This window comes from Drosophila obscura, unplaced genomic scaffold (assembly GCF_018151105.1).
Source record: "Drosophila obscura isolate BZ-5 IFL unplaced genomic scaffold, ASM1815110v1 contig_30, whole genome shotgun sequence".
NCBI lineage: Eukaryota > Metazoa > Arthropoda > Insecta > Diptera > Drosophilidae > Drosophila > Drosophila obscura.
Genome location: NW_024542818.1, coordinates 1799961 through 1819608, shown reverse-complemented (window position 1 = coordinate 1819608; position 19648 = coordinate 1799961). Strand labels below are relative to the sequence as shown.

The 19648-nt window shown below is 41.7% G+C and overlaps 1 protein-coding gene across 2 annotated transcripts in view; it reads right to left on the bottom strand.

Annotated features, from left to right (window-relative positions):
• LOC111068754 overlaps positions 1-19648 on the bottom strand; it is a 135414-nt gene that overhangs the window by 22397 nt on the left and 93369 nt on the right. For both annotated transcript variants that reach the window (XM_022358456.2, XM_022358457.2), the window contains exons 6-7: positions 10865-11314; positions 279-572 (exon numbers count right to left, since the gene is read on the bottom strand). In XM_022358456.2, coding sequence (XP_022214148.2) covers positions 279-572; positions 10865-11314 — 744 coding nt within the window. The remainder of the gene's footprint in view (positions 1-278; positions 573-10864; positions 11315-19648) is intronic.

Genomic DNA, 19648 nt, shown 5'->3' with positions numbered 1-19648 from the left:
GTATTCTTTGCTTCCTTTTTTGGGGGTATAACTGTTTGCTGTATTTGGCTAAGGATCGGGTTTTGGCTTGTGGGTTGTGGGTTAGGTTCATGGCATTCGAAAAAAAAAAAGTTGACAGTACTGTAGAAGGAGGAGGAGTAGGCATGCAACAACTGCTCGTACTACAAACAACAAGACACACAAAACATCTACATACAAACAAACAAACAAACAACGATATGCAAATCATCAAGGCAGCATAGGAAGGTGGGAAGGGTGTAAGGGGACTCATCATTTACCTTTTGGGATGCAAGACAATCGCGTGGCTGATCCTGAGAGATGTGCGACGACTGTGTGACAATTTCGGTGGCCGCAACAACGTGGCACCTTTGCAGTATCAACTCGGGCAGAGAGTTCTCCAGAAACTCACTCTCCTGTCCCTGATCCTGTTCCTGTTCCTGTTCCAAATCTAGATCGGAATTGACCTCATTCAGATCGTCTTCGGTGGCAGCATCGCCCTCGCCCTCGTAGCCAAATGAATCGTCTTCGGTGTCGTCCTCATCCACGTCCTCGTCGTCGTCGTCCAAACCATTCTGTAATATCAAGATATATGGATGGGTTTTCATTAGATTGGGCTTCTTTAGTTAAAGTTTGTTGTGTGGGTTTGTCGTCATGTGGGATAGACAGAGATTCATTAAAACTAGCAATGCAATAAAGTTGTATGCACAAATATGAGTCTGGCCAACTTTTAATTGGCCAAAAAACTCTCGCAAAAACTCTGATCTTCATCTTTTGCTGGGAAAAACTTTACTCTACTCTAGTCTACCACTGCTGCTGCTGCTGCTGCTGCTGCTGGACAGTCTCCTTCCCACATTTTGTGCTTTTTTCCTGTTTGTCCATCACGTAACCATTCACTGACTGAGCGAGCTTCCTCTTCCATATGTTGACTAAAATTATAATTGCTTTCAATTGTCGACACACGAAAGAGTCTTGGACGAGAGATTTTGGATTGGACTGCGGATTGGATCAGCGGGTGGACAGGCCAAAACACCAACCACTTGGTGCTGTCTGCTGTCTGCCCCCCAGACAGATGGTGGGATAAGCCCAAGACAAGAGGCGGCAAAATGTGTTATAGATACTCTTTCTGCAAGTTTATTTCCATGGTGGATACCTATACATATTTGGAGTGCTTTTAGTGTAGGAATTTCTATCGATAGGTGGAACCTTATTTATTTTTTTGTTTCCCCCTCCTCATGTTCTTCTTCGAAGTGTAGTGCGTCATAAAGCAGCTTCCGTCTGTCGGCTGCCTGCCTTTCTGCTTGATATTCGCATACTCATTGGCTTCCTTCCTTTTCTTAATCTCCAAAGATAGAGCATTTCTAGCTTCGTTTTCACACATTTTCCCTTCATAATTTTCGCTTTTCTTTTTATGTGCACACCCACTCATGATGTGGCAGTGGGCACTGAGAGTAGGAGACGTCTGAAGAGGCCTTGGGGTGGGTAAATATTTGAAAAATGTATGTGTACGCTTTTTACAAGAGAAATAGTATAGTCTGCCATACCACCCCACCCATCCCTCCTCACCGTGCGCTAACCTCGAATGACCTTGCTCTATCCGCATTAGCATTACCTCATGGCACACCATTCGCATCGCCATCTCCATCTCCATCCCCAGCTCCATGTTACACACTGTAAAACCACTGGTCTCAACACTCTATTAAAATTTAAATACGAAATTCCACAATTAACCCCTGAAAAGACCTCCCTCCGATCTACCCCATCCCTCAAAACGATCTGTGCAATCAGCTGCGGCATGGAATGGAATGGTATGCACTGTAAATGGCTTTTATAGCCCCATCAGATGGTTTTTGGCTCAACAATTTTATGTTTTTTTTTCGTTTCGCTGTTTTGCCTTTTTTACTTTTTCGGATTTGCGTAATTTTGTGTAGTTTTTGGTGTAGTTTTTCGGGTGGGAAATGTTTCTGAGAATTCCACTTGAAGGCTTCCTCGAAGGTCAGCCAGCAGACAGGCAGTTGTTCTCCTCCTCACACACAGATTATGTACCTAGTTGTCCAGATGATTTATGGTAGGAGGAATTGCTGCTGCTACTCTTCCTCCCTCCACTTTGTGTTGTGGCGCCTCTTCGTTTGTTTTTGTTTATAAGTGAAACAACAAAAGGCAACAGAATTTTAGTACCAACAAAAGAGGTGAAATGTAGCCCAAATAAACAAAAAAGACTGGCAGATGGACAGCGCCCTCTCTTTGGAGATGATGGGATAAACAGTGAACTACGCAAATCGGTATTTAATCGGTAAAGAGTTCAAGATCTGTACAGGGTCTATGAATTTCCCATCAAAATGCTAAAGAACCTCTTTTGTTTGGTTTGGATAAAACTGGCAGATAAGTTGGGGACTCCCTCAGATATTGAATGCAGATCTCTTATATCTATGACAAATTAGTTCCACTCTTACTTAAACATGCTCTCTTTTACAATACTAGATCTTAACTAAAGCTCTTTCCATCAAAAACTCAACGTTTCCCCCACCAATTGTATATTAGATCAGGAACCTAATATCTTCCCCCCCAACTTGTTTGCTAGAGACTTTCTCCAAATTATCATATCACCCGCATCTGTGTGATGCAATCTTTGATCCCAACCGAAGCATCTCTAATTTATATCTCTCTCTGTTTCGCTCTCTTCACGCTTTCATCTCAATCGAAATCTCCAACCAATTTGGTTCAACTTCAATCTCAATAAAGTACAAATTAAGCGGAAAAACTCCGTTGACAAACGGTACACGGATGAGAGCTCAAAAACAGATTAGTTAAGGCCCTGAAATCTCCAGCAATCTTAGCTACGAACCGACTGCCCACAGTGGTTGTTTGGGCTTACCACAAATTTATGTTCTTTTTATGTAAAGATCAGACGAGGAACACTAAGGAGGATGAAGGGAGAAGCAGAAGGGAGAACAAGCTCTAGGAGGCAGTGAGGAGAACAATCTCTGGGAGGAGTAGGAAGGGCGTGCAACCTCGAGAAGATCATCAAAAGATGGTAACGCCTTCCAGTTCCATTTCTATTTCAGTTGAAGAGGGTTCTCCATTCTCCTTCTCTCTCTCTCTCTCTCTGTGTTCCGCATTTAGTTGGAAATTAAGTTCAAGGGAACACCACTTCATTTCGATATAAAGTTGGGGGCAGGGGCGGAGGAAACTAGACCCCAAGGCACGTCGTCATGTGCCCCATGAACGTGTCGTCGTTTCTTGGGGCCATCGCTTAGCACCTCATTTACAGGCCGCTTCGAAAAAGTAGTTTCTCTCCTGGAACTGTCATTCAGAGATTTCCCAGAGATTTAGATCTCTGTCTCCTCTCTCTCTCTCTCTCTACGCACGCAATTTCTGTGTGCTGTGTCACAATTTTCATGTCATTGCCGAGCGAGCGATAAACTAGAGCGATAACAATCGATACGTTTTGTGGGGGAAAACTGTGAGAAAATGCACAACAATTGCTACTGTTTTTTGTCTATGTGTGTTCCACTCATTGTTTGCTTCCATTTTCATTTCATATGAAAATTATGCATTTCTCACACACGCCAGCGATTAATTATTGTTAAATGCTTTCGTGTCATCGATTGGTTGTCGGAGGGAACGAATCCGTGGTGCACAATCTTCATTAGCATATGACTATAATTATCATGCCATAAAAACGTGAGTTGCATTTGCCAAGATATGCATTTATTTTCCATTTATGGTGGAACTTTTCATTGGAGATATTAAAAATTAATGTTGATACTTAATGAAGCGTATTTATGGGTCTGTTTTGGTGTCAGTTGGGGCTTATTTATGGTTCTGCAATGAAGATAGATGGATGTCTAATTCCCTCTCCATTTTTGGCAGACATATATATACATATATGATAAATACCAGCATTATTCCATGGTTAACTCCACTCTTCCTGCAAAGCATTCATAATTTCTCAACAATTACTTAATTCGCCAACACAAACCATTCAATGAATTTTGACAGCACAAAAACTCCAAAAACACTCGAATGGCGCGACAAAAATTGCAGACACCCAAATGCAATAATAACAGCAAACACAGAGGAGCGTTGACAACCCGCACAGGCAACAGGCAACAGGCAACATGAGCAACATGCAGCAACATGAACATTTTCAAGTCATATGGAAAACGGGCAACATGCACCAAGCAGCAGGCACCACCAACCCCACATCCACAATCCCCACCCGCTGTAGTAGCGACAATATTATTACTTTCATTGTTGCTGCTGCCGCTGCTGCTGCTGCTGCTGGGGGAGAGCTGTTGGAGATATCTGGTGGTGCTGGCTGCACAAAACATTTCCTGGTACAGCAACAACAGAGCCACAACATTGGACAACGTCCCCACAATTTAGCTCAACTATTACAAATCGCATTAGATGCTAAATTTAGCAAAAAAGAAAAAAGGCAGACAGAAAGAGAGGCTTCTCCCCGACGCTTCATTGGTGCTGTGCCCCATGCCACCATAATCTCTGTCTGCAACATCTGCGACATCGACAGGCAGGCCGTTGGCCATAGTTTGCATATTTTCACTTCACGTCTGGGCATTGGCTCTGCCTCCATGGCTCTTGCTTGGATCGTTCTTGTTCTCCACAAAGGCCTCTTTGACCCTAATATGTTGACAGTGCAACATGTTGCCGGCAACACACTTGGGGCAGGCAATGGTTTGCAGTCGAGTGGAGTGGAGTGAAGTCCGGGGTCTGGTGTGGCGTGGGTGTTGCCCCCACGCCTGTGTGCGGAGCCCACGCAGAGTGATGCTAATGCCCGATTCTTAAGCCACGCAATTGCTCATAATTTGCAGGTTGTTTATGGACTTTACTTTGCAGGAGGGGTACAAACGGCAGGGTAGTAGGAGATCTTTGTACCCTGTTATTGGGAAATGAATAGGATATTTTATGTGGAGACTTCTACTAGGCCTGGGAAGTTCTGTTTGTAATCACTTCGAGATACATTTTTGTATTGGTAAAGGGTATCTCATACGCAAAAGTACCCCAAAGATTCGCTTCCTTCTTCTCTTAACTTTGTTAAGGTGTTGCTTTGATTTATGGCCATAGCCACAGGTTGCATGCATTGCAGAAACTGCCACAAGCAAATGGAAATTCAAATTCAAATGAAAATGAAAAATTGACAATTGCTAGTTGAATCAAAAAAGCGTTGCCGAAACACAATGGCAGTAAACAAAAGTCGCAATTTGACATTTGGAAATGTCAATAGGGGACTCTGAAAAGCTGCACCAGCAGCAGCAGCACCAGCAGGCGGCCCCCATTCGAAGATGTCTCAAAGATGTTGCCACACGACGCCCGGCGACACACCGCGTGGCAACATGCTTTGGCTTTGGCTTTTCTACAGTCATATAGCTCTGCTCTCGTTTGTTAGCATTTCTCATGGAGGGGCAATTTCCCCTTCTTCGCTATCCCCAACTTTCCTGCTGGGTAATTTCTCAACTTTTGTTCGATCTGTATAGGAAATCGTCGGCGTTTAAAACAACAGCTGCTGGCATGGCATGGCAATTGATGCCAAGATTGTTATTCTAGAGTTTCCTTATGGCTCCGCTGCGCTCCCCACATTGTGGGGCGATCATAAATCAATTTTGTTGACCAACAAAAGCTGTCCAGAAATCCATAAAAAATCCACACAACAAAAAGAAATCAAAGACTTGCCAACAAAAAGAAATCATAGACTCAAAAAAAAAACAAAACAAAAAAAACAGAGGACAAAAATGCCTCAAGAATTCCAATTCTTATCGATTATATATAGACGGGAGGGGGGGAATATTGGCCACCCATCGAACCATAAAATAATGAACCATTTAAGTGGGAATCAACATTAGCTGCGGTAATTGAAAAACGTAGGAAAAACACAGAGCCGAGGTAGAAAAACAAGATCAAGCCAGGAGATCATCAGGCATGAGGCAGGCAGGCGGCAGCAGGCCCCAAAGGAATATTGTTGGTCCAGCAATCTGTCATTATCTTGGCCAGAAAGTAGATCAACTAACGGTGGCTTTTAGTTGGACTAAGCCACAGAGAATGAAAGAGAGGGAGAAAGATAGAAGGGAGGGGTAGAGCTAGAGGCAGAAAGAGAGTGTTGTGGTAGCAAGAGTGATAGAAGGGGGAGTGTTTTTGTAGCACATGTATTATAAAACCATTTTTAAGCTATCCATTTATAGGGGCCTTCATGCTGAGGGTATGTTCATTTGGAGCACGCGTTTGCATATATATTCACTAGAAGAAGTATACAATATATAGAGGGAATATCCAGTATATCCAAGGTATGCTTTCCTTCGTACAGCTATTATATGAGCTTAATCGAATGATTTTTAGCTGCTATAGGTACAGCTCCAATTACAAGAGTATCAAAAGTTAGTCTTTCTTTCATTGTGCAACTTTTAGAGGTTTTTCATGATGCCCAAAACTTTTTTTATTTATTTTTTGTTACCACTTTTATTATAATCTTTTTTTTTTTGCAACGAGCTTGCGGCTAATTACTTCACCAACGTAGCAACTGGACCCCGAATGAAAGTGAGACCTGGACGTCAGCCAGGGGCAGTAATTACACATAGTATTTCCACCACCCAACAAAAAAAAAAACTTTACATACAAAGTTTTAGTTTTAGTTTGCCATTTAAAGTAAGCCTCATTGTGTGCTGCCCCGCTTGTCTTCCGTGTTGCAGTTAATGTTTGGGGGTGTGGCCACGCCTTTACTTTGCTTTGCATTCAATGGGGTTATTTAACATAATTATTGTGATTGAATTTTCGCAGCTTTCCGGGACAGAGACGGCATGCAACGTGCAACGTGCAGCCAGCAACATGTGTAAACATTACAACAATTCAACAGGCACATAAATTGCAGTTCCGATTCGATTGCGACGTGACTGCCAGCCAGGCTAAATGGTATCCCCCCGCCACAATCATTTGTATCTCGCTCTCACTCACTCTGTCAATTATTATGCGATTTGCATTCACTCATTTTAAAGCCTCGTTTCGTGGTTCAAAATCCCAAAACTCAAAATTTGCATATTTTTTGTGGGGTTTCTTTCGAGACTTTTTTTGGGGCGTGGAGTTGCAGACTGATAGTCGACTTGTGGATTGATTTATGCCGCTCTTTGATTGATGTCTTGATGGGTTAACAAACCAACCAAATGATGGGCCAATTAAGTGTATAAATATTCAAGAAAATTCACTATTCACTATTGATAGACGTTAATTACTGAGAGAGGAATGGAGGTGGAGATATATCCAACAATTAGCAGAATTTCCTCAAGGCTAAAGTCATGACAAAACCTCAAGGCTACGTATTGTTTTTTTCGCTTTCCACAAAGAATGAGATATCTTTTCCCTTTCATACAGATCGACAGATGTTTCCCACACTCTATTTTAACCTTCAACCCGTACAGAAAATCCCCCCACCACCATTCATCCAATCTTTGGTCTGTAAAACAAATAACATTTCCCAAGAATAAACAACATAATTGAAGGAAGGGGAGTGGAGTGGAGCCACAGCAATGGAGCGAGCAGAGAGCAAGCAGCCACACAAATCATAATAATCATAACAATAATGAGGCATAATTCAATGCAATTCCATTGCATTTGTTTAACAAAACTTGTTCGGGAATGGGAATACCCTTACCTTAAGAGCAGGTACATACATATAAGTAACGTTGCTCTAGAGTCAAGAAGTTGCAAATAAAGAAAGGGATATATTTTTCAGATTACCATCAAACTTTATAGGATATAATTTAACATATTTCTACAGTATATTTCCAAAGTTCTGCAAAATCCTATCATAAGTTTTCATAGAAATAAAAAAACTGAAGAGAGTATTGGGTGCTGATTTGGATCTCAAAGATGGTCGTTGTCTCTGACAAGCACAAGAACTACAGAAAGAAGAGGAACAATAAAAATTGCAAATAATATAGAAGCAGCGAAGGAATAGGAACAGAGGAAGAGCCAAAGGAAAAAAGCAGTTCCATTGCTTAAGTCCAAAAAAGAAAACCGAAAAACCAAACACTATAAATGTCAGTCGGTGTGCTGCAGAAAAAATTAAGTATTAAAAGTAAAGTTATTTTTTCGTAGTCCAGACACAGGCACGTCGTAAATTTGATTTGGTTTATTTTCATTTGCTCTGCTCTGCTCTCTGCTCATTTCGGTCACTTTCATTTGGTTTTGGAGTCGGTTTTGTTGTGTGTTTCAGAGTAGTCTACCGTTTTTTTTTTCGGAGTTGACTTTCGTGAACTCTAAAGTTGAGGGCGCATAAATTTCACTTTTACTTTTCGACCCTCGCGCTCTCCCGAGCTGTGCTTTTTTTTTTTCTTTTCTGTTTACTGCTTTTCTGATTTTTATATTTTTTATATAAACATATTTCTTTATGGCAGCTGCTAAAAAAAAAACCCCTCAGCTAATAAAGGGTATAAGGGGGATAGATTTTCAGGGCATAAAGATGGGGAGACATATACCCCGTAATTGGAAACACTGAGAGAAATGTGACAACTCTGCTTGGAAATCGGTACACAATATAGAGGATTTATCTTTCATTATAATTTACATACATTCTTCAAGATTAAAGCACTACACTGAGAGAAACTTGGAGAAACTATACAATATTAATTGTAGAAATTTCTGAGAGATCTCTTACAGATCTGCGCCATCTTTTGATGATATTCCACATGTTAACGGTTCCTCCTCCAAAATCTTCACCCAAAAAAATCTCCAACATTCATGCCAAAACTTTTTCTCTCAGTGTGCCTACACTGTATGACATTTACGAATATGTCCCACACACAGTCCCCTTTGGTCCGTTTTTGGTGCACTTTTTTCCGGCTGTTAAGGAGTTGTCGTCGCCTTCGTTTGAAGTCTTTAGCCGAGACCGAGCCGAGGCCGTGGTTGTGGCTGCTGATGAAGCTTATCCTTTATGGACAGAAATTAGTGGCATGGAGTGGGGGGCATGGCCAATGTAGAGCAAATCTCCCGCTTTGGGAGCGCCCACATGCAGCCACAAATTATCCATGGGATCGGGTGTACAGCGAGCGGAGAGCGGAGAGCAGGAGGAGGATGCAAATTATTGCATCAGAGAGGCCGAAAGTGCAGTGCTGTGCAGTGCAGAAAATGAAATTGTTTCTTGGCCAACAACCAAAATCTCAGAGCAGAGCAGAAGGCGGTAAATGGTGGCCGTTGCACCGGCGGCCAGGCACAAATGAAGCGGTTTACAAAAAAAAAAAATGTGAACTGCTCCACAGCCAGAGGGGCCGCCGTACACAGCGAGGAACGTGGCTTATAGCAGAGGAAGGCGGTCTAAAGAGGAAGGTGGCCTATAGAGGAAGGAACGTGGCCCATAGAGGAAGGTGGATCGATGTGGACCCGAGGCCGAGCGTGTGTTTGGGTCAGAGAGGAAGCTGCTACTGCAGCTGCTGGATGGTTGCTTCAATTGTGGCTTCCACATCCAGTGCGTGTCTCAAATGATTTACAAGGCACGAGGCCAGAGCATTTTGCACTCTGCCTTCTCTGTAAATTACACACAATTAACAGGGAGAGAGAAAGAGAAAAAAGGGGGAGAGAGAACTGTAACCAGGAAACGTTTAGAGCCAAGAAAAGAGGAGGATCCACACTGAACGATCGTTCGGACAAAAACTGGGCCAATGTGTTCGTCTATAAGGCCAATTGACTTTCACTTGGATCTAAAGCACGAAACGGATGGGAATGGGATGGATGCATGCCCCAAAGAGGAATGGCCAGCAAATCAGTAAAAGTTAGAATAAAAAGAGAATATAGAACAGAAAGAGAGAGAGGAAACCGGAAGTGCAATATAGAACAGGAACTAAACAAAACTACGTAGTTTTGCCTTTAGTTGCCTTTTAAGGGAAGCATTTATGAAGATCATTTGACCTGTATATTCCAACCCAGAACTTCTTATATCAAGAGAGCGATTTCTTAAATATTTAAATTAAGCAAGGGAATTTTACTTATAAATGGGGGATAAAACTTCATCAAAATTATGAAAGAGATTCGGGCAAAAATTTATTAAAAATGTATTAAGAAGAGTTAACTAGTAGTTAGGGGACTTTTTCTTTGGAGAATGTGTTACAAGAGCTTGTCCCAAGATTAGAGGTGGACCTTCGCTCTATCGAAATGGGAAAGGAAGCGCTACATAAGAGGAAGAGTAGATCAGTAGCTAAGAAACATTTTACATGGCTTTTCTTTCTCTAAACTCTGATGAATCCCTTCTTGATGCCAGGGAGCTTTCTCTTCAAATTAGATTAGACATTCGTCATCTGGAAATCTTCTTCCCATCGAACAGGAACCATCGAACAGACAACACAGCACACACCTTTTTCTTTTGCACAGAGGGAAAACTCTGCTGCACTTGCAATCGCAGTGGCAGTTGCACTTTATACAGCCAGTACAGCTTTCCCGATACACATTTTTTGTCGCATTGCCGGCATTTTCACTAAATGAATTAATTAAATCAACTCCGAATGGGAGTTATACAAAAACGTAATTAGAAATTTCCACAATTGGCTCCAACAACAACAACGACAGAGGCGATCAGACAGCGAGGAAAGCGGCGCCAAATGCATTTTCTTTCTTTCCAAGAATCTGTGGTATGCTCGCGCGCACGAATTGAATTGCTTTTCCTCCTGCATTTCATCAGCCCCCTCTTCAAAGTTAATCCCAAAGTGAAGAAGTCTCTTTCCAAGGGCATTTCCTCACCGAAATGAACTTATACTTTTATATCGAAATCAAGTTCAAAGTATTTCGATAAAGAAGGGAAAAAGTGTCACGCATGACTCTCTTTTTTATGATTATTGGGGTGTAGGGAGGATCTATAGAAAGTACTTACCGCTGTGGAGCTACGTTTGCGCAGTAGATTATCGAGGCACAACTGCAGTTCGAATGCTTTGAGATATAGCAAATGATAGCGATCCCTCAGCCTCTCCAAATTCCCTTCGCCCTTCTTTGGCGGCGGCGGTGCTGGAGCTGCTGTTGCTCCTGCTGCAGCTGTGGCTGCTGCTGCTGCTGTTGCAGTGTCACCAACGACGGGTGTGTTGCCGGCAGCGTCAGAGGCAAAGCCACTGCTCAAACTGCTGGACTTTGTGGCCGAATCGCTGGCCGCCGACTCACTCGAGCAATTGCTGGTCAGTGATGCCGGTTGCTGCTGCTGTTGCTGGATCTGTAGCTGCTGCTGCTGCTGCTGCTGCTGTTGTTGCAGTTGCAACTGCTGTTCCTTTTCGGCGGCACGTATGCAAGAGCTTACCACTCGGGCGTGTGATACAATTTCATGGTACAACACCTGGAAGCACACAAAGAGAAAGAGAAATGAGAAAAAGTGTCCATTGAGGTTAACGTTTGAGGTTTAAGTAAGTTAACATGACATTTGGTTGATATGCCCAAACAGCTAATTGATTAGGCATTCGAGTGGGGGGAGAGACAGATGCACATTCAAGGGGAGAAAGGTAGTCAATATCATGCGAATGGAACGAACGAACATTCACTCCTTAAATGATTATGCGGTGACATCTGGATTATCTTTAATTGGATTACAGACCGTACAGACTTCCTTTGCTTCCATAGCTATATATAAACTTCCCTAAAACTTCTACCAAATACGCGTCTTATGCGTCATGCGGCAGCGCCCATCGCCCGTCGGTTGGGCTGCATTTCTGCCTGGGATTCGCGTGTAAAAAGCTTCGGCTTGTAGCGATCCCTCAGCCTCTTTGCTTACCTTCGAAGATTCCACTTTCTGCTTCTGATTTCTTCGCTTTCCTCCTACTTTTCATCCACCTCCCAAGAGTATTTTCCTTTGCATCTGTGCAGCGATTATCCATCGCTCATTTGTCATTTTAACAGCTGCTGCCGGGGGCCTCCAACCTCGAACCACAGACAAAGGTCAACCCGTAGAAATCCCACGCATTGCATAAGGCACCAGCCACAAGCCAGACACAGCTATAGCCATTGTTCCACGATTAATCATAGAGGGAGGAGAGATTTTTCGCAATAGTTTTCCTGTACGCTGCAGAGCGATATTCAATTTATCAAACATCACAAAAATAATTACAAGACAATTGACGCACAGAGTAGGAAGGTGAAGGAGACTCCACCAAAAGATTGGGGCGTGACCATGCCAATGACACCCACACATGTGGCAGCAACAGGGAGACAGAGGGAGAGACCGACTCCCATCGTATCTGGACATTGATCTCCATACAAACAGTTTAACCCCAAAGCCTGAACTCTTGCATAAGGCAAAAACCAACAGAGAGATAGATGCCTGCCTATGGCCCCAGGAGGTGCAACAAAATTTGAAATTAGAAATCGATAAATACACCGCAACCTCACCTCTTCACCTCAAAGTGTCGTTATTTATGGCCCACGGACACATCCTTAGTCACAAATCGAAGGAAAAGCCTTCCCCTTACTTCCTTCCTCCATCCAAAAATCAAAACATAAATTTCAATTTTCACCTGTTTTTGAGATCTTTATTGGGAGACGAGACCCTTCCCCGTCCCCTTTTCTTTGAAAAACAAATTGAAATGTCAAAGATATTGAGGCGCCGCATTCGGGAAATTTGCAAATTTATGAAAATGATTTCTTTGGACAGCTCTATGGCTGTAGCTTTTCCTTCTTTCCTCCTCGGATTTTCCTTTGATTTACTTTGTCTAATGGCCAAAATTGACACTCAAGAGGCAGCTGCCACATAGACTCCTCTCTCTCTCTCTCTGCCACACAGACTCCTCTCTACCTCTATCTGCCACTTTTGGGTTTGAAGAATGATCCGAGAAAGCGACGCCACTTGAGAGATTTATGGGGAAGCCTTACGACTGCCTCGACTACTACGACTACGAGGAGACTACCTCTGACACTTGTGCCTCCTGACTTTGTCTCTGGCTCCTGACTTTTGCGGGAAAGTTTTGACAGGCTGCAGCCGCACAGACTACAGACTGCATTTTCGTTGGTTACTTTTACTCCCATCAAAATTGTTTGCCTAAATTTAATTATATTGAGAGAATTTCAATTGAAGTTTCAGCCTGAAATGCTGTCAATTTTACTTTTACTTGTGGCAATGTATCTCCTGAAAGTCTCTAAAGTGTCATTATAATATGGATTAGTTCAAGTGGAACTCTTTTTGGTAGAAAGCTTTGAAAATATTGTATCTTTCTTCTATGCAAAGTCTTCTTTCAACTTAGTTCTATACTAAACTAGAGCAAATATTCTTCTACATTATCCATGGCATTGTATCCTTACGTTTTCCTATGTAAAGTCTACTCAAAGTTTAACCTTTCTTCAGAGAAAGGCACTTCCTGTTCTTTTATCTAAAATTCGACCCATCTATCGTATCTTTTTCATGTAATTTTGGATAGAAATATCTCACAACTTTTCCAATTACCACACATGTTTCCATTTCGTTCAGAGACAGGCACTTCCTCGTTCTTTATATCTATCAATCTCTACTTTTACAACAGTTTCCCCCCTAATTCCATCCAGTATTTTTTTTTCATTTTAAAATCTATTTTTGTTTACTTTTTACACGTTGATATTTTTTCTATAGGCCTCAACCAATTTTCTGCATCATGAAAATTGTTTTGCATTATGATTTTTATCATTATATCTAATTATAAGACCCAAAGAGAACAAAAGAATTCAGCAGGGGAGGGCTCGGTGGGGGCTTTTAGGGGCTTGGCACTGGCTTGTCCCTGCCGCTTGTTTGGGCAAATACTTAAGATAAATGAAGGCAACTTTAACCAACAGTTAAAGAGTCGTGTATGGAGGTCTTTTGGCAGAGAATAGAGCTTTGGCAGATGCGCCAAAGAAGAGGTTCTCTGCCACAGAACTGAACTCCAAAAGAAGAGGTTCTCTGCCATAGAATAGCAGACGAGGAGACCTCTGCCTCTGTGGAAGAAGAGGCGCCCCCAAAGTGAGTAAGACTTCAATTGAATGTGGAGGAGTACTCGTAAAAGTGGCGGGAGGAGTGCCGCCACTCTATGGCGGGGAGAAGCAACCAAGAGGCAGGTGTGGGTTGTTTGCCTATTTGCGATAGTTGGAGGCTCATTACCAGAATGAAAGACCCGAGAGAACCTACCTCCGTAGCCGAAACCGAAACCAAACCTCAGACCCCAGACCAGACCCAACCTCTAGACAAAAGCCTATGGCAAAAGTCTATGTCTATGGCAACATTGTGTGTCTTTTTGTTGTTGTTTTTGTTATTTTGGAGGAACGCCTTTCTCTTTGTTTTTGGTTCGGAACCACTCCCAATCTTTGCACGACTCTAAGCAGCGCAATTTTTGAATGCAACTCCAACTGGAGCCGCTCTGTGGCTCTGTGGCGTGCCACCCACTTGAGGTTTTTGAGGTCTGAGGAGCGGAAGAAGGGAAAGGCTAGAAATATGAGAATTTAGAATTTTATGCAAAGTTCGTGACTAATCTGCCGCTGAAACGACGACAGGGATCCACACACACATACAGCTCTAGAAATCAAGAGGTCTCAAGATATTATTGGGTAGCGTACGGGAAATAATAAAAGAAATCAAGGCAAACAAATTGAAGTCAAAGCAAAGTCACTGCGAAAGTTCTCGAAGATTGAAATCTGATGCAGCAAAGAAGGAGAGACACGGAGGAGATTCGGAGCGAGAGAATGTTGCAGAAAAAGTGAATGTACAGTGGTGTGAAAGTGTTGAAAAAGGACTTGAAACTCAAGTGATGATTGGACACTAAAAGATACAGGTGTTTGGTAGAATGATACAAGTGTCGGAGAAGTGCTTTTAAGCACCCACAAAAAGGGCAATATAGAGTGAAAGTTTAACACGTTAGGCTGGAGATCCGCTTAATAGAGTTTAAACCAATCAACTCACCAAAAGAAGACATTCTCTGGGAGAGCTTTGCACTTACGATCTCTCCCTAATTTTTCCAACCATTTCTGCCTTTTTTAAATACAAAATACATTAATTTTTCCAATCAAAAAATTCCCTAAAAAAACCTCGCTCTAGGCGATCTGCATCCCAAAATCCACTTTGATTTTCCAAAAATTTAGACAAATTTCCTTAAATTTTCTTATGACTTATTCTGACTAATTATTTAAGCGATTTCCTAGTTTTCTTCTTGGTCGTTTTATCATCGAAATTGCAACACATTTTGGGGCACACAAACACACACCAAAATATATCCCCTCGATAGTCTAGCCACCGCTCTCATGACGCACCATACGCACACGTGTCCCATGCACAGTCCAATGGATTTTTCCTGGTTATTTTACCCATTTCTGTTCCCTGTTTATTCATGCGAAATGTTCCAAACGCCTAGCCGCGCGCGTCTTCAGGCCGAAAAAAAAACTAAGTTCTTCTAATGCGTTGAGGCGGCTATTTTTACACATCCGAATAGAAACAACAACTGTTTTGTGCGGGGCACGTATCTGTAGCTCTGTATCTTTCGGTTGTCTGTCTGTGGTGTGGCGGCGTGTGGTGTGGTGTGTTATGCCAGAGGTTCGTTGACTCACAAGAATGACCAGAGGTTGAGCAATCGCATAAAATACTACTACTAAAAGACTCTACGAGAGATCGTACATTCATTATCGGAAATGTCAGTGCGTGACCTCGACCGCGTTTTTTTCCTTCGAATTTTTACATTTTACAATTTGTATTTCTATACATTTTATTCGGGTCTTCGGCAACGCCTTCTGATTCAGCGTCTGATTTCCACCCCATTCTTTGGTTCTCTTTTGTGCTGTTGGATTATGAATAGAACTCGAAAGAATGAATACGAAAAATTGTGTAAAAAGACAATGATAAATGTCTGCTAAAATAAGCGATTAAAAGTCACACCCAAAACGAAGTCCAAAAGGCACAAAAAAACTTTAAAAATTAATTGAATTTTCGTACTCTATTAATCAGAAAAGTTAAGAGCCATAAAAAAGAAATAGCTTTAAAAATCGACTAAAAAATTATTCTTAATCACTTTGCAAATTCTGTTATTGTTAAAAGTGTTCTTCTATTGCCGAAATATTTCTTGAGTAAGCGCTTAAAATGCCATATTAAATTTATTTTCTAACGAAAACCAATCAAAATCCTTAAAATTTCGAATCAAAACTAAAACAATTTACCAAAAATTCAAAAACATTAGCAAAAATGTCTGTAAAAAATTCGATAAAAATCAACCATCAAAATTCATACCGAGAACGCACGCTTTTAGGCCATAAATTAACGACCCAAAGGTATCCAAATTTATTGCCAATTTTCGTAAGGCAGGAAGTCAACAACAACAAAACAACAAGCTCCAAATTCCTCAGCGAAAAAACTGTCTGAATTTTTTTTGAGAACATTTTCAAGATGTCACATAAATTGGGAGCACACGAACGAAAAAATAAATTAAATTTTGGCTTCGTTTTTGCTTTGTTTTTGCAAACATTTTCCTATGTAAAGTAGTCACGACATTTGGAAGACTTCCAAAATGGGACTAAAAATAGAGTCGAACGACTCTAATTACCTGAGAGAATGGAAGGAGAGAGATGGAGAGACAGACTGAGAATAGGGAAACAGCAGAGAGAAGAAAAGTTTGATAAAGATAAATGACAAACGGAAAGGAAAAGATACTCCGTGAAAAAGAGTACGAAAAAGAGGCCGAAAAGAGGTCTCTATGGAGAGGTATCTCTCTGTCTCTCTCTGGAAAACCAGCTCTAAAATTCTCTCTCTCTCTATTGCTGTGAAGACTTCTCCAGTGGTATATGTTCTTCTCTCTCAGGAAAGACGACCCCAAAAGTGCAATTAATCAGCGGATGACCCAGAAAACTTCTCACAGTTCTTTACAGAAGATGCCACAACATCCTCTTACACTTAATATCTCTCCTCCAGCCTCTCCTCTTCAAACATAGAATATCTCTTGCAACCTCCATCCATAGAATATCTCTTGTGGAATTGATGCCGTCGACGTGCTGTGACCAAATGCATTGAGAATTAGCCTGGACAGGAGGGACAAACCGCTTTGAAGTCCGAGACACCGAAGCCCCGACTCTCGACTCTGCCACAGAAATGTGTGAAGTCGAGAGGCTGCTGCTTCCTCCCCTCTCTCTTGGAGTCACAGTTAAAGCCCCGCATGGTCTATTGAGTAACACATATAACACCATCAGCAAGACAGACAGATAGAAGGAGGCTTTAAGTTGGTAGGGGGGAGCTGTGTTTTTTTTTTTAGCTCAAACACGGTTGACATAATCACGTCCGAGTGTCACGTTCAACTACTCTCAAAGCGATATCTCTGCATAGAGAAGAGCAGCCGGGGAGAGAGCGAAGCAGGGAAGATGTGATGGTCGTCTCGGTTTTGGTCTTTTGTTGGCATCACGTTCTTTGCCCAGAGAGAGAGAGAGAACAAGTTTTTTTTTTTGTGTCTATCGCTTTTGTGGTCGGTCGCTCTCATTAGAAACATGTTACATGGAAAAACTGATTATGAAATTGCTTGCCAAGAGCCAAGAGACTTTAACTGTTTCTATAATTATTTTCAATGAAATTAACAAAACAACAAAAAAATGGTGTGAAAATGTCAGAAAAAGAGGAGCTTAAATTTGAGGAGAGAAAGATTTTAAAAGCGAAGGGAATGATTTTTCCAAAGTAAAAATTTCATTATATTTATGCCCAAAAAATCGAACTTCAAAGACAAATCTCCCATGAGATGGTGTGTTCATGGGAGTTCCCTTTCGCTTATGGGAACACATAAGTATCTCCCCTGACATTTCCCCGTTTTTTATGACCCTCAAAAGATCACTAAGCACAAAAGATCACTCATAAATCTCTCAAAGTTCTAACTAAATCATTGAGCGCCAATTAATTCCACTAGCATCCAGAATCTATAGCCTTCTTATCGGCTCTCCCTCTTTCAGACATCTCACTGGTGGAGCTGTGTGTGACCTGTGACCGTTTTAGAATCTCTCGAAACAAATCTCTATAGATGGCGGTGGCCTTCTCTCTCCACTCCCATTGTGAAACAATCCCTTGTGGCAATGGAAAACCTTGGAAAATCGAATAGAACTGCAGCAATGAGAGCAATTAAGATCAGTTTCACGACTCAGCGACGAAAATCGTTTTTCCAAATCGAAAATTGTCCAATTAATTGCATGCATAATTATAGACTCAGAAATATACAGAAATTCAGATGACACATGGATCCCATTCAGCTCTAATTGAACCAGAGACAACACACATACAAAGATACTTTCAGTGGCACATACAAAGCTAGAGAAAAGCCAGCAACCACCTGGTTGCAGATTTTCCCTCTTCTTAGTCGTCCATTTGGTATTTGGTGGTCATGTCTGTGACCCAAGTGAACTGTACAAAAATGTTGCTGTTGTTGTAGAAAATGCGTTTTGTATTTATGGAAAATACATTTCCTTTTTTTTTTTCGCTTTTTATACCCGTACTCAAAAAAGAGTTAAGGGGTATATTAGATTTGTGGTAAAAGTGGATGTGTGTAACGCAGAGAAGGAAACGTTTCCGACCCCATAAAGTATATATATTCTTGATCAGCATCAATAGCCGAGTCGATATAGCCATGTCTGTCTGTCCGTCTGTCTGTCTGTCTGTCTGTCTGTCTGTCTGTCTTGTTGAGCGCCTAGATCTCAGAGACTATAAGAGCTAGGGCAACCAAATTTGGTTTCCAGACTCATGTGATATCACACTGCTACAAGTGTATTTCAAAATTTCGCCCCGCCTCCTTCCGCCCCCACAAAGGACGAAAATCTGTGGCAGGCACAATTTTAAAGAACGATAAAACTAAAAACGCAGTGTCGTAGAGAATGACCATATCTACCAGACTGCCGAATCTGAATCAGATCGGATCATAATTATAGCCAGAATGAAGAAATTAATTTTCAGTTGCTTCCCCTCCCCATCCCGACGAGACAACACAACTCATTTTCCTTCTCGCTCGCACACTCTGCCGCGTTCAGTGCGCGAGCAACCCCTAGCGGAGGAGATGTAGAATATGAATGGAACATGTACAATCTACATGTTAGATGTATAATAGACATTTTATATGTAGATGTAGATAGCATATGTAGCAAAAAAATGTAAAATGTAAAATTTTTCTAAAATTCTAAAAAATCATAAGCTCAAAAGTGTATGTATATACTGACTGAGTACGGGTATAAGTAGAGTCGTGTCCCCAGAAACGACTCACACGTTCCTTCTCGTTCCGCTTTGTTTTGTGACCATTTTTGGGTTGATGGCAAGGGGGGAATGCTGGCTTAATGCTGTGCTGGGAAATCAATCATGAAATATGTTTGTGCCATTAACAATTGGATTTGTAAACGAAATCGGATTTGGTATTGGATTTGCAGTTCCAGCATGCAGCAGGCAGCAGGCACCAGCCAACCAACATGCAACATTAGCCTGGAAATGGTTGGCTTTGCCTTTTAAACAAATGGCAATTTGTTGTTGATTTTTCCTCAATAATTCAAAATATTTGATTTACTTTCGCCTCGTGCCGCATTTGACATGTTTTATTGGTTGGGGATTTATATATGGAGTTTGGATTTGGATTGAGCGTTGGATATGTGGAGTAGGAGTGGGAGATTCGATTGACAGTTTTGGCTATTGTGAGGATTGAGTGCTGCAGAGTGATGTGTGTTCCAGTTTTATGGGAACCCTACT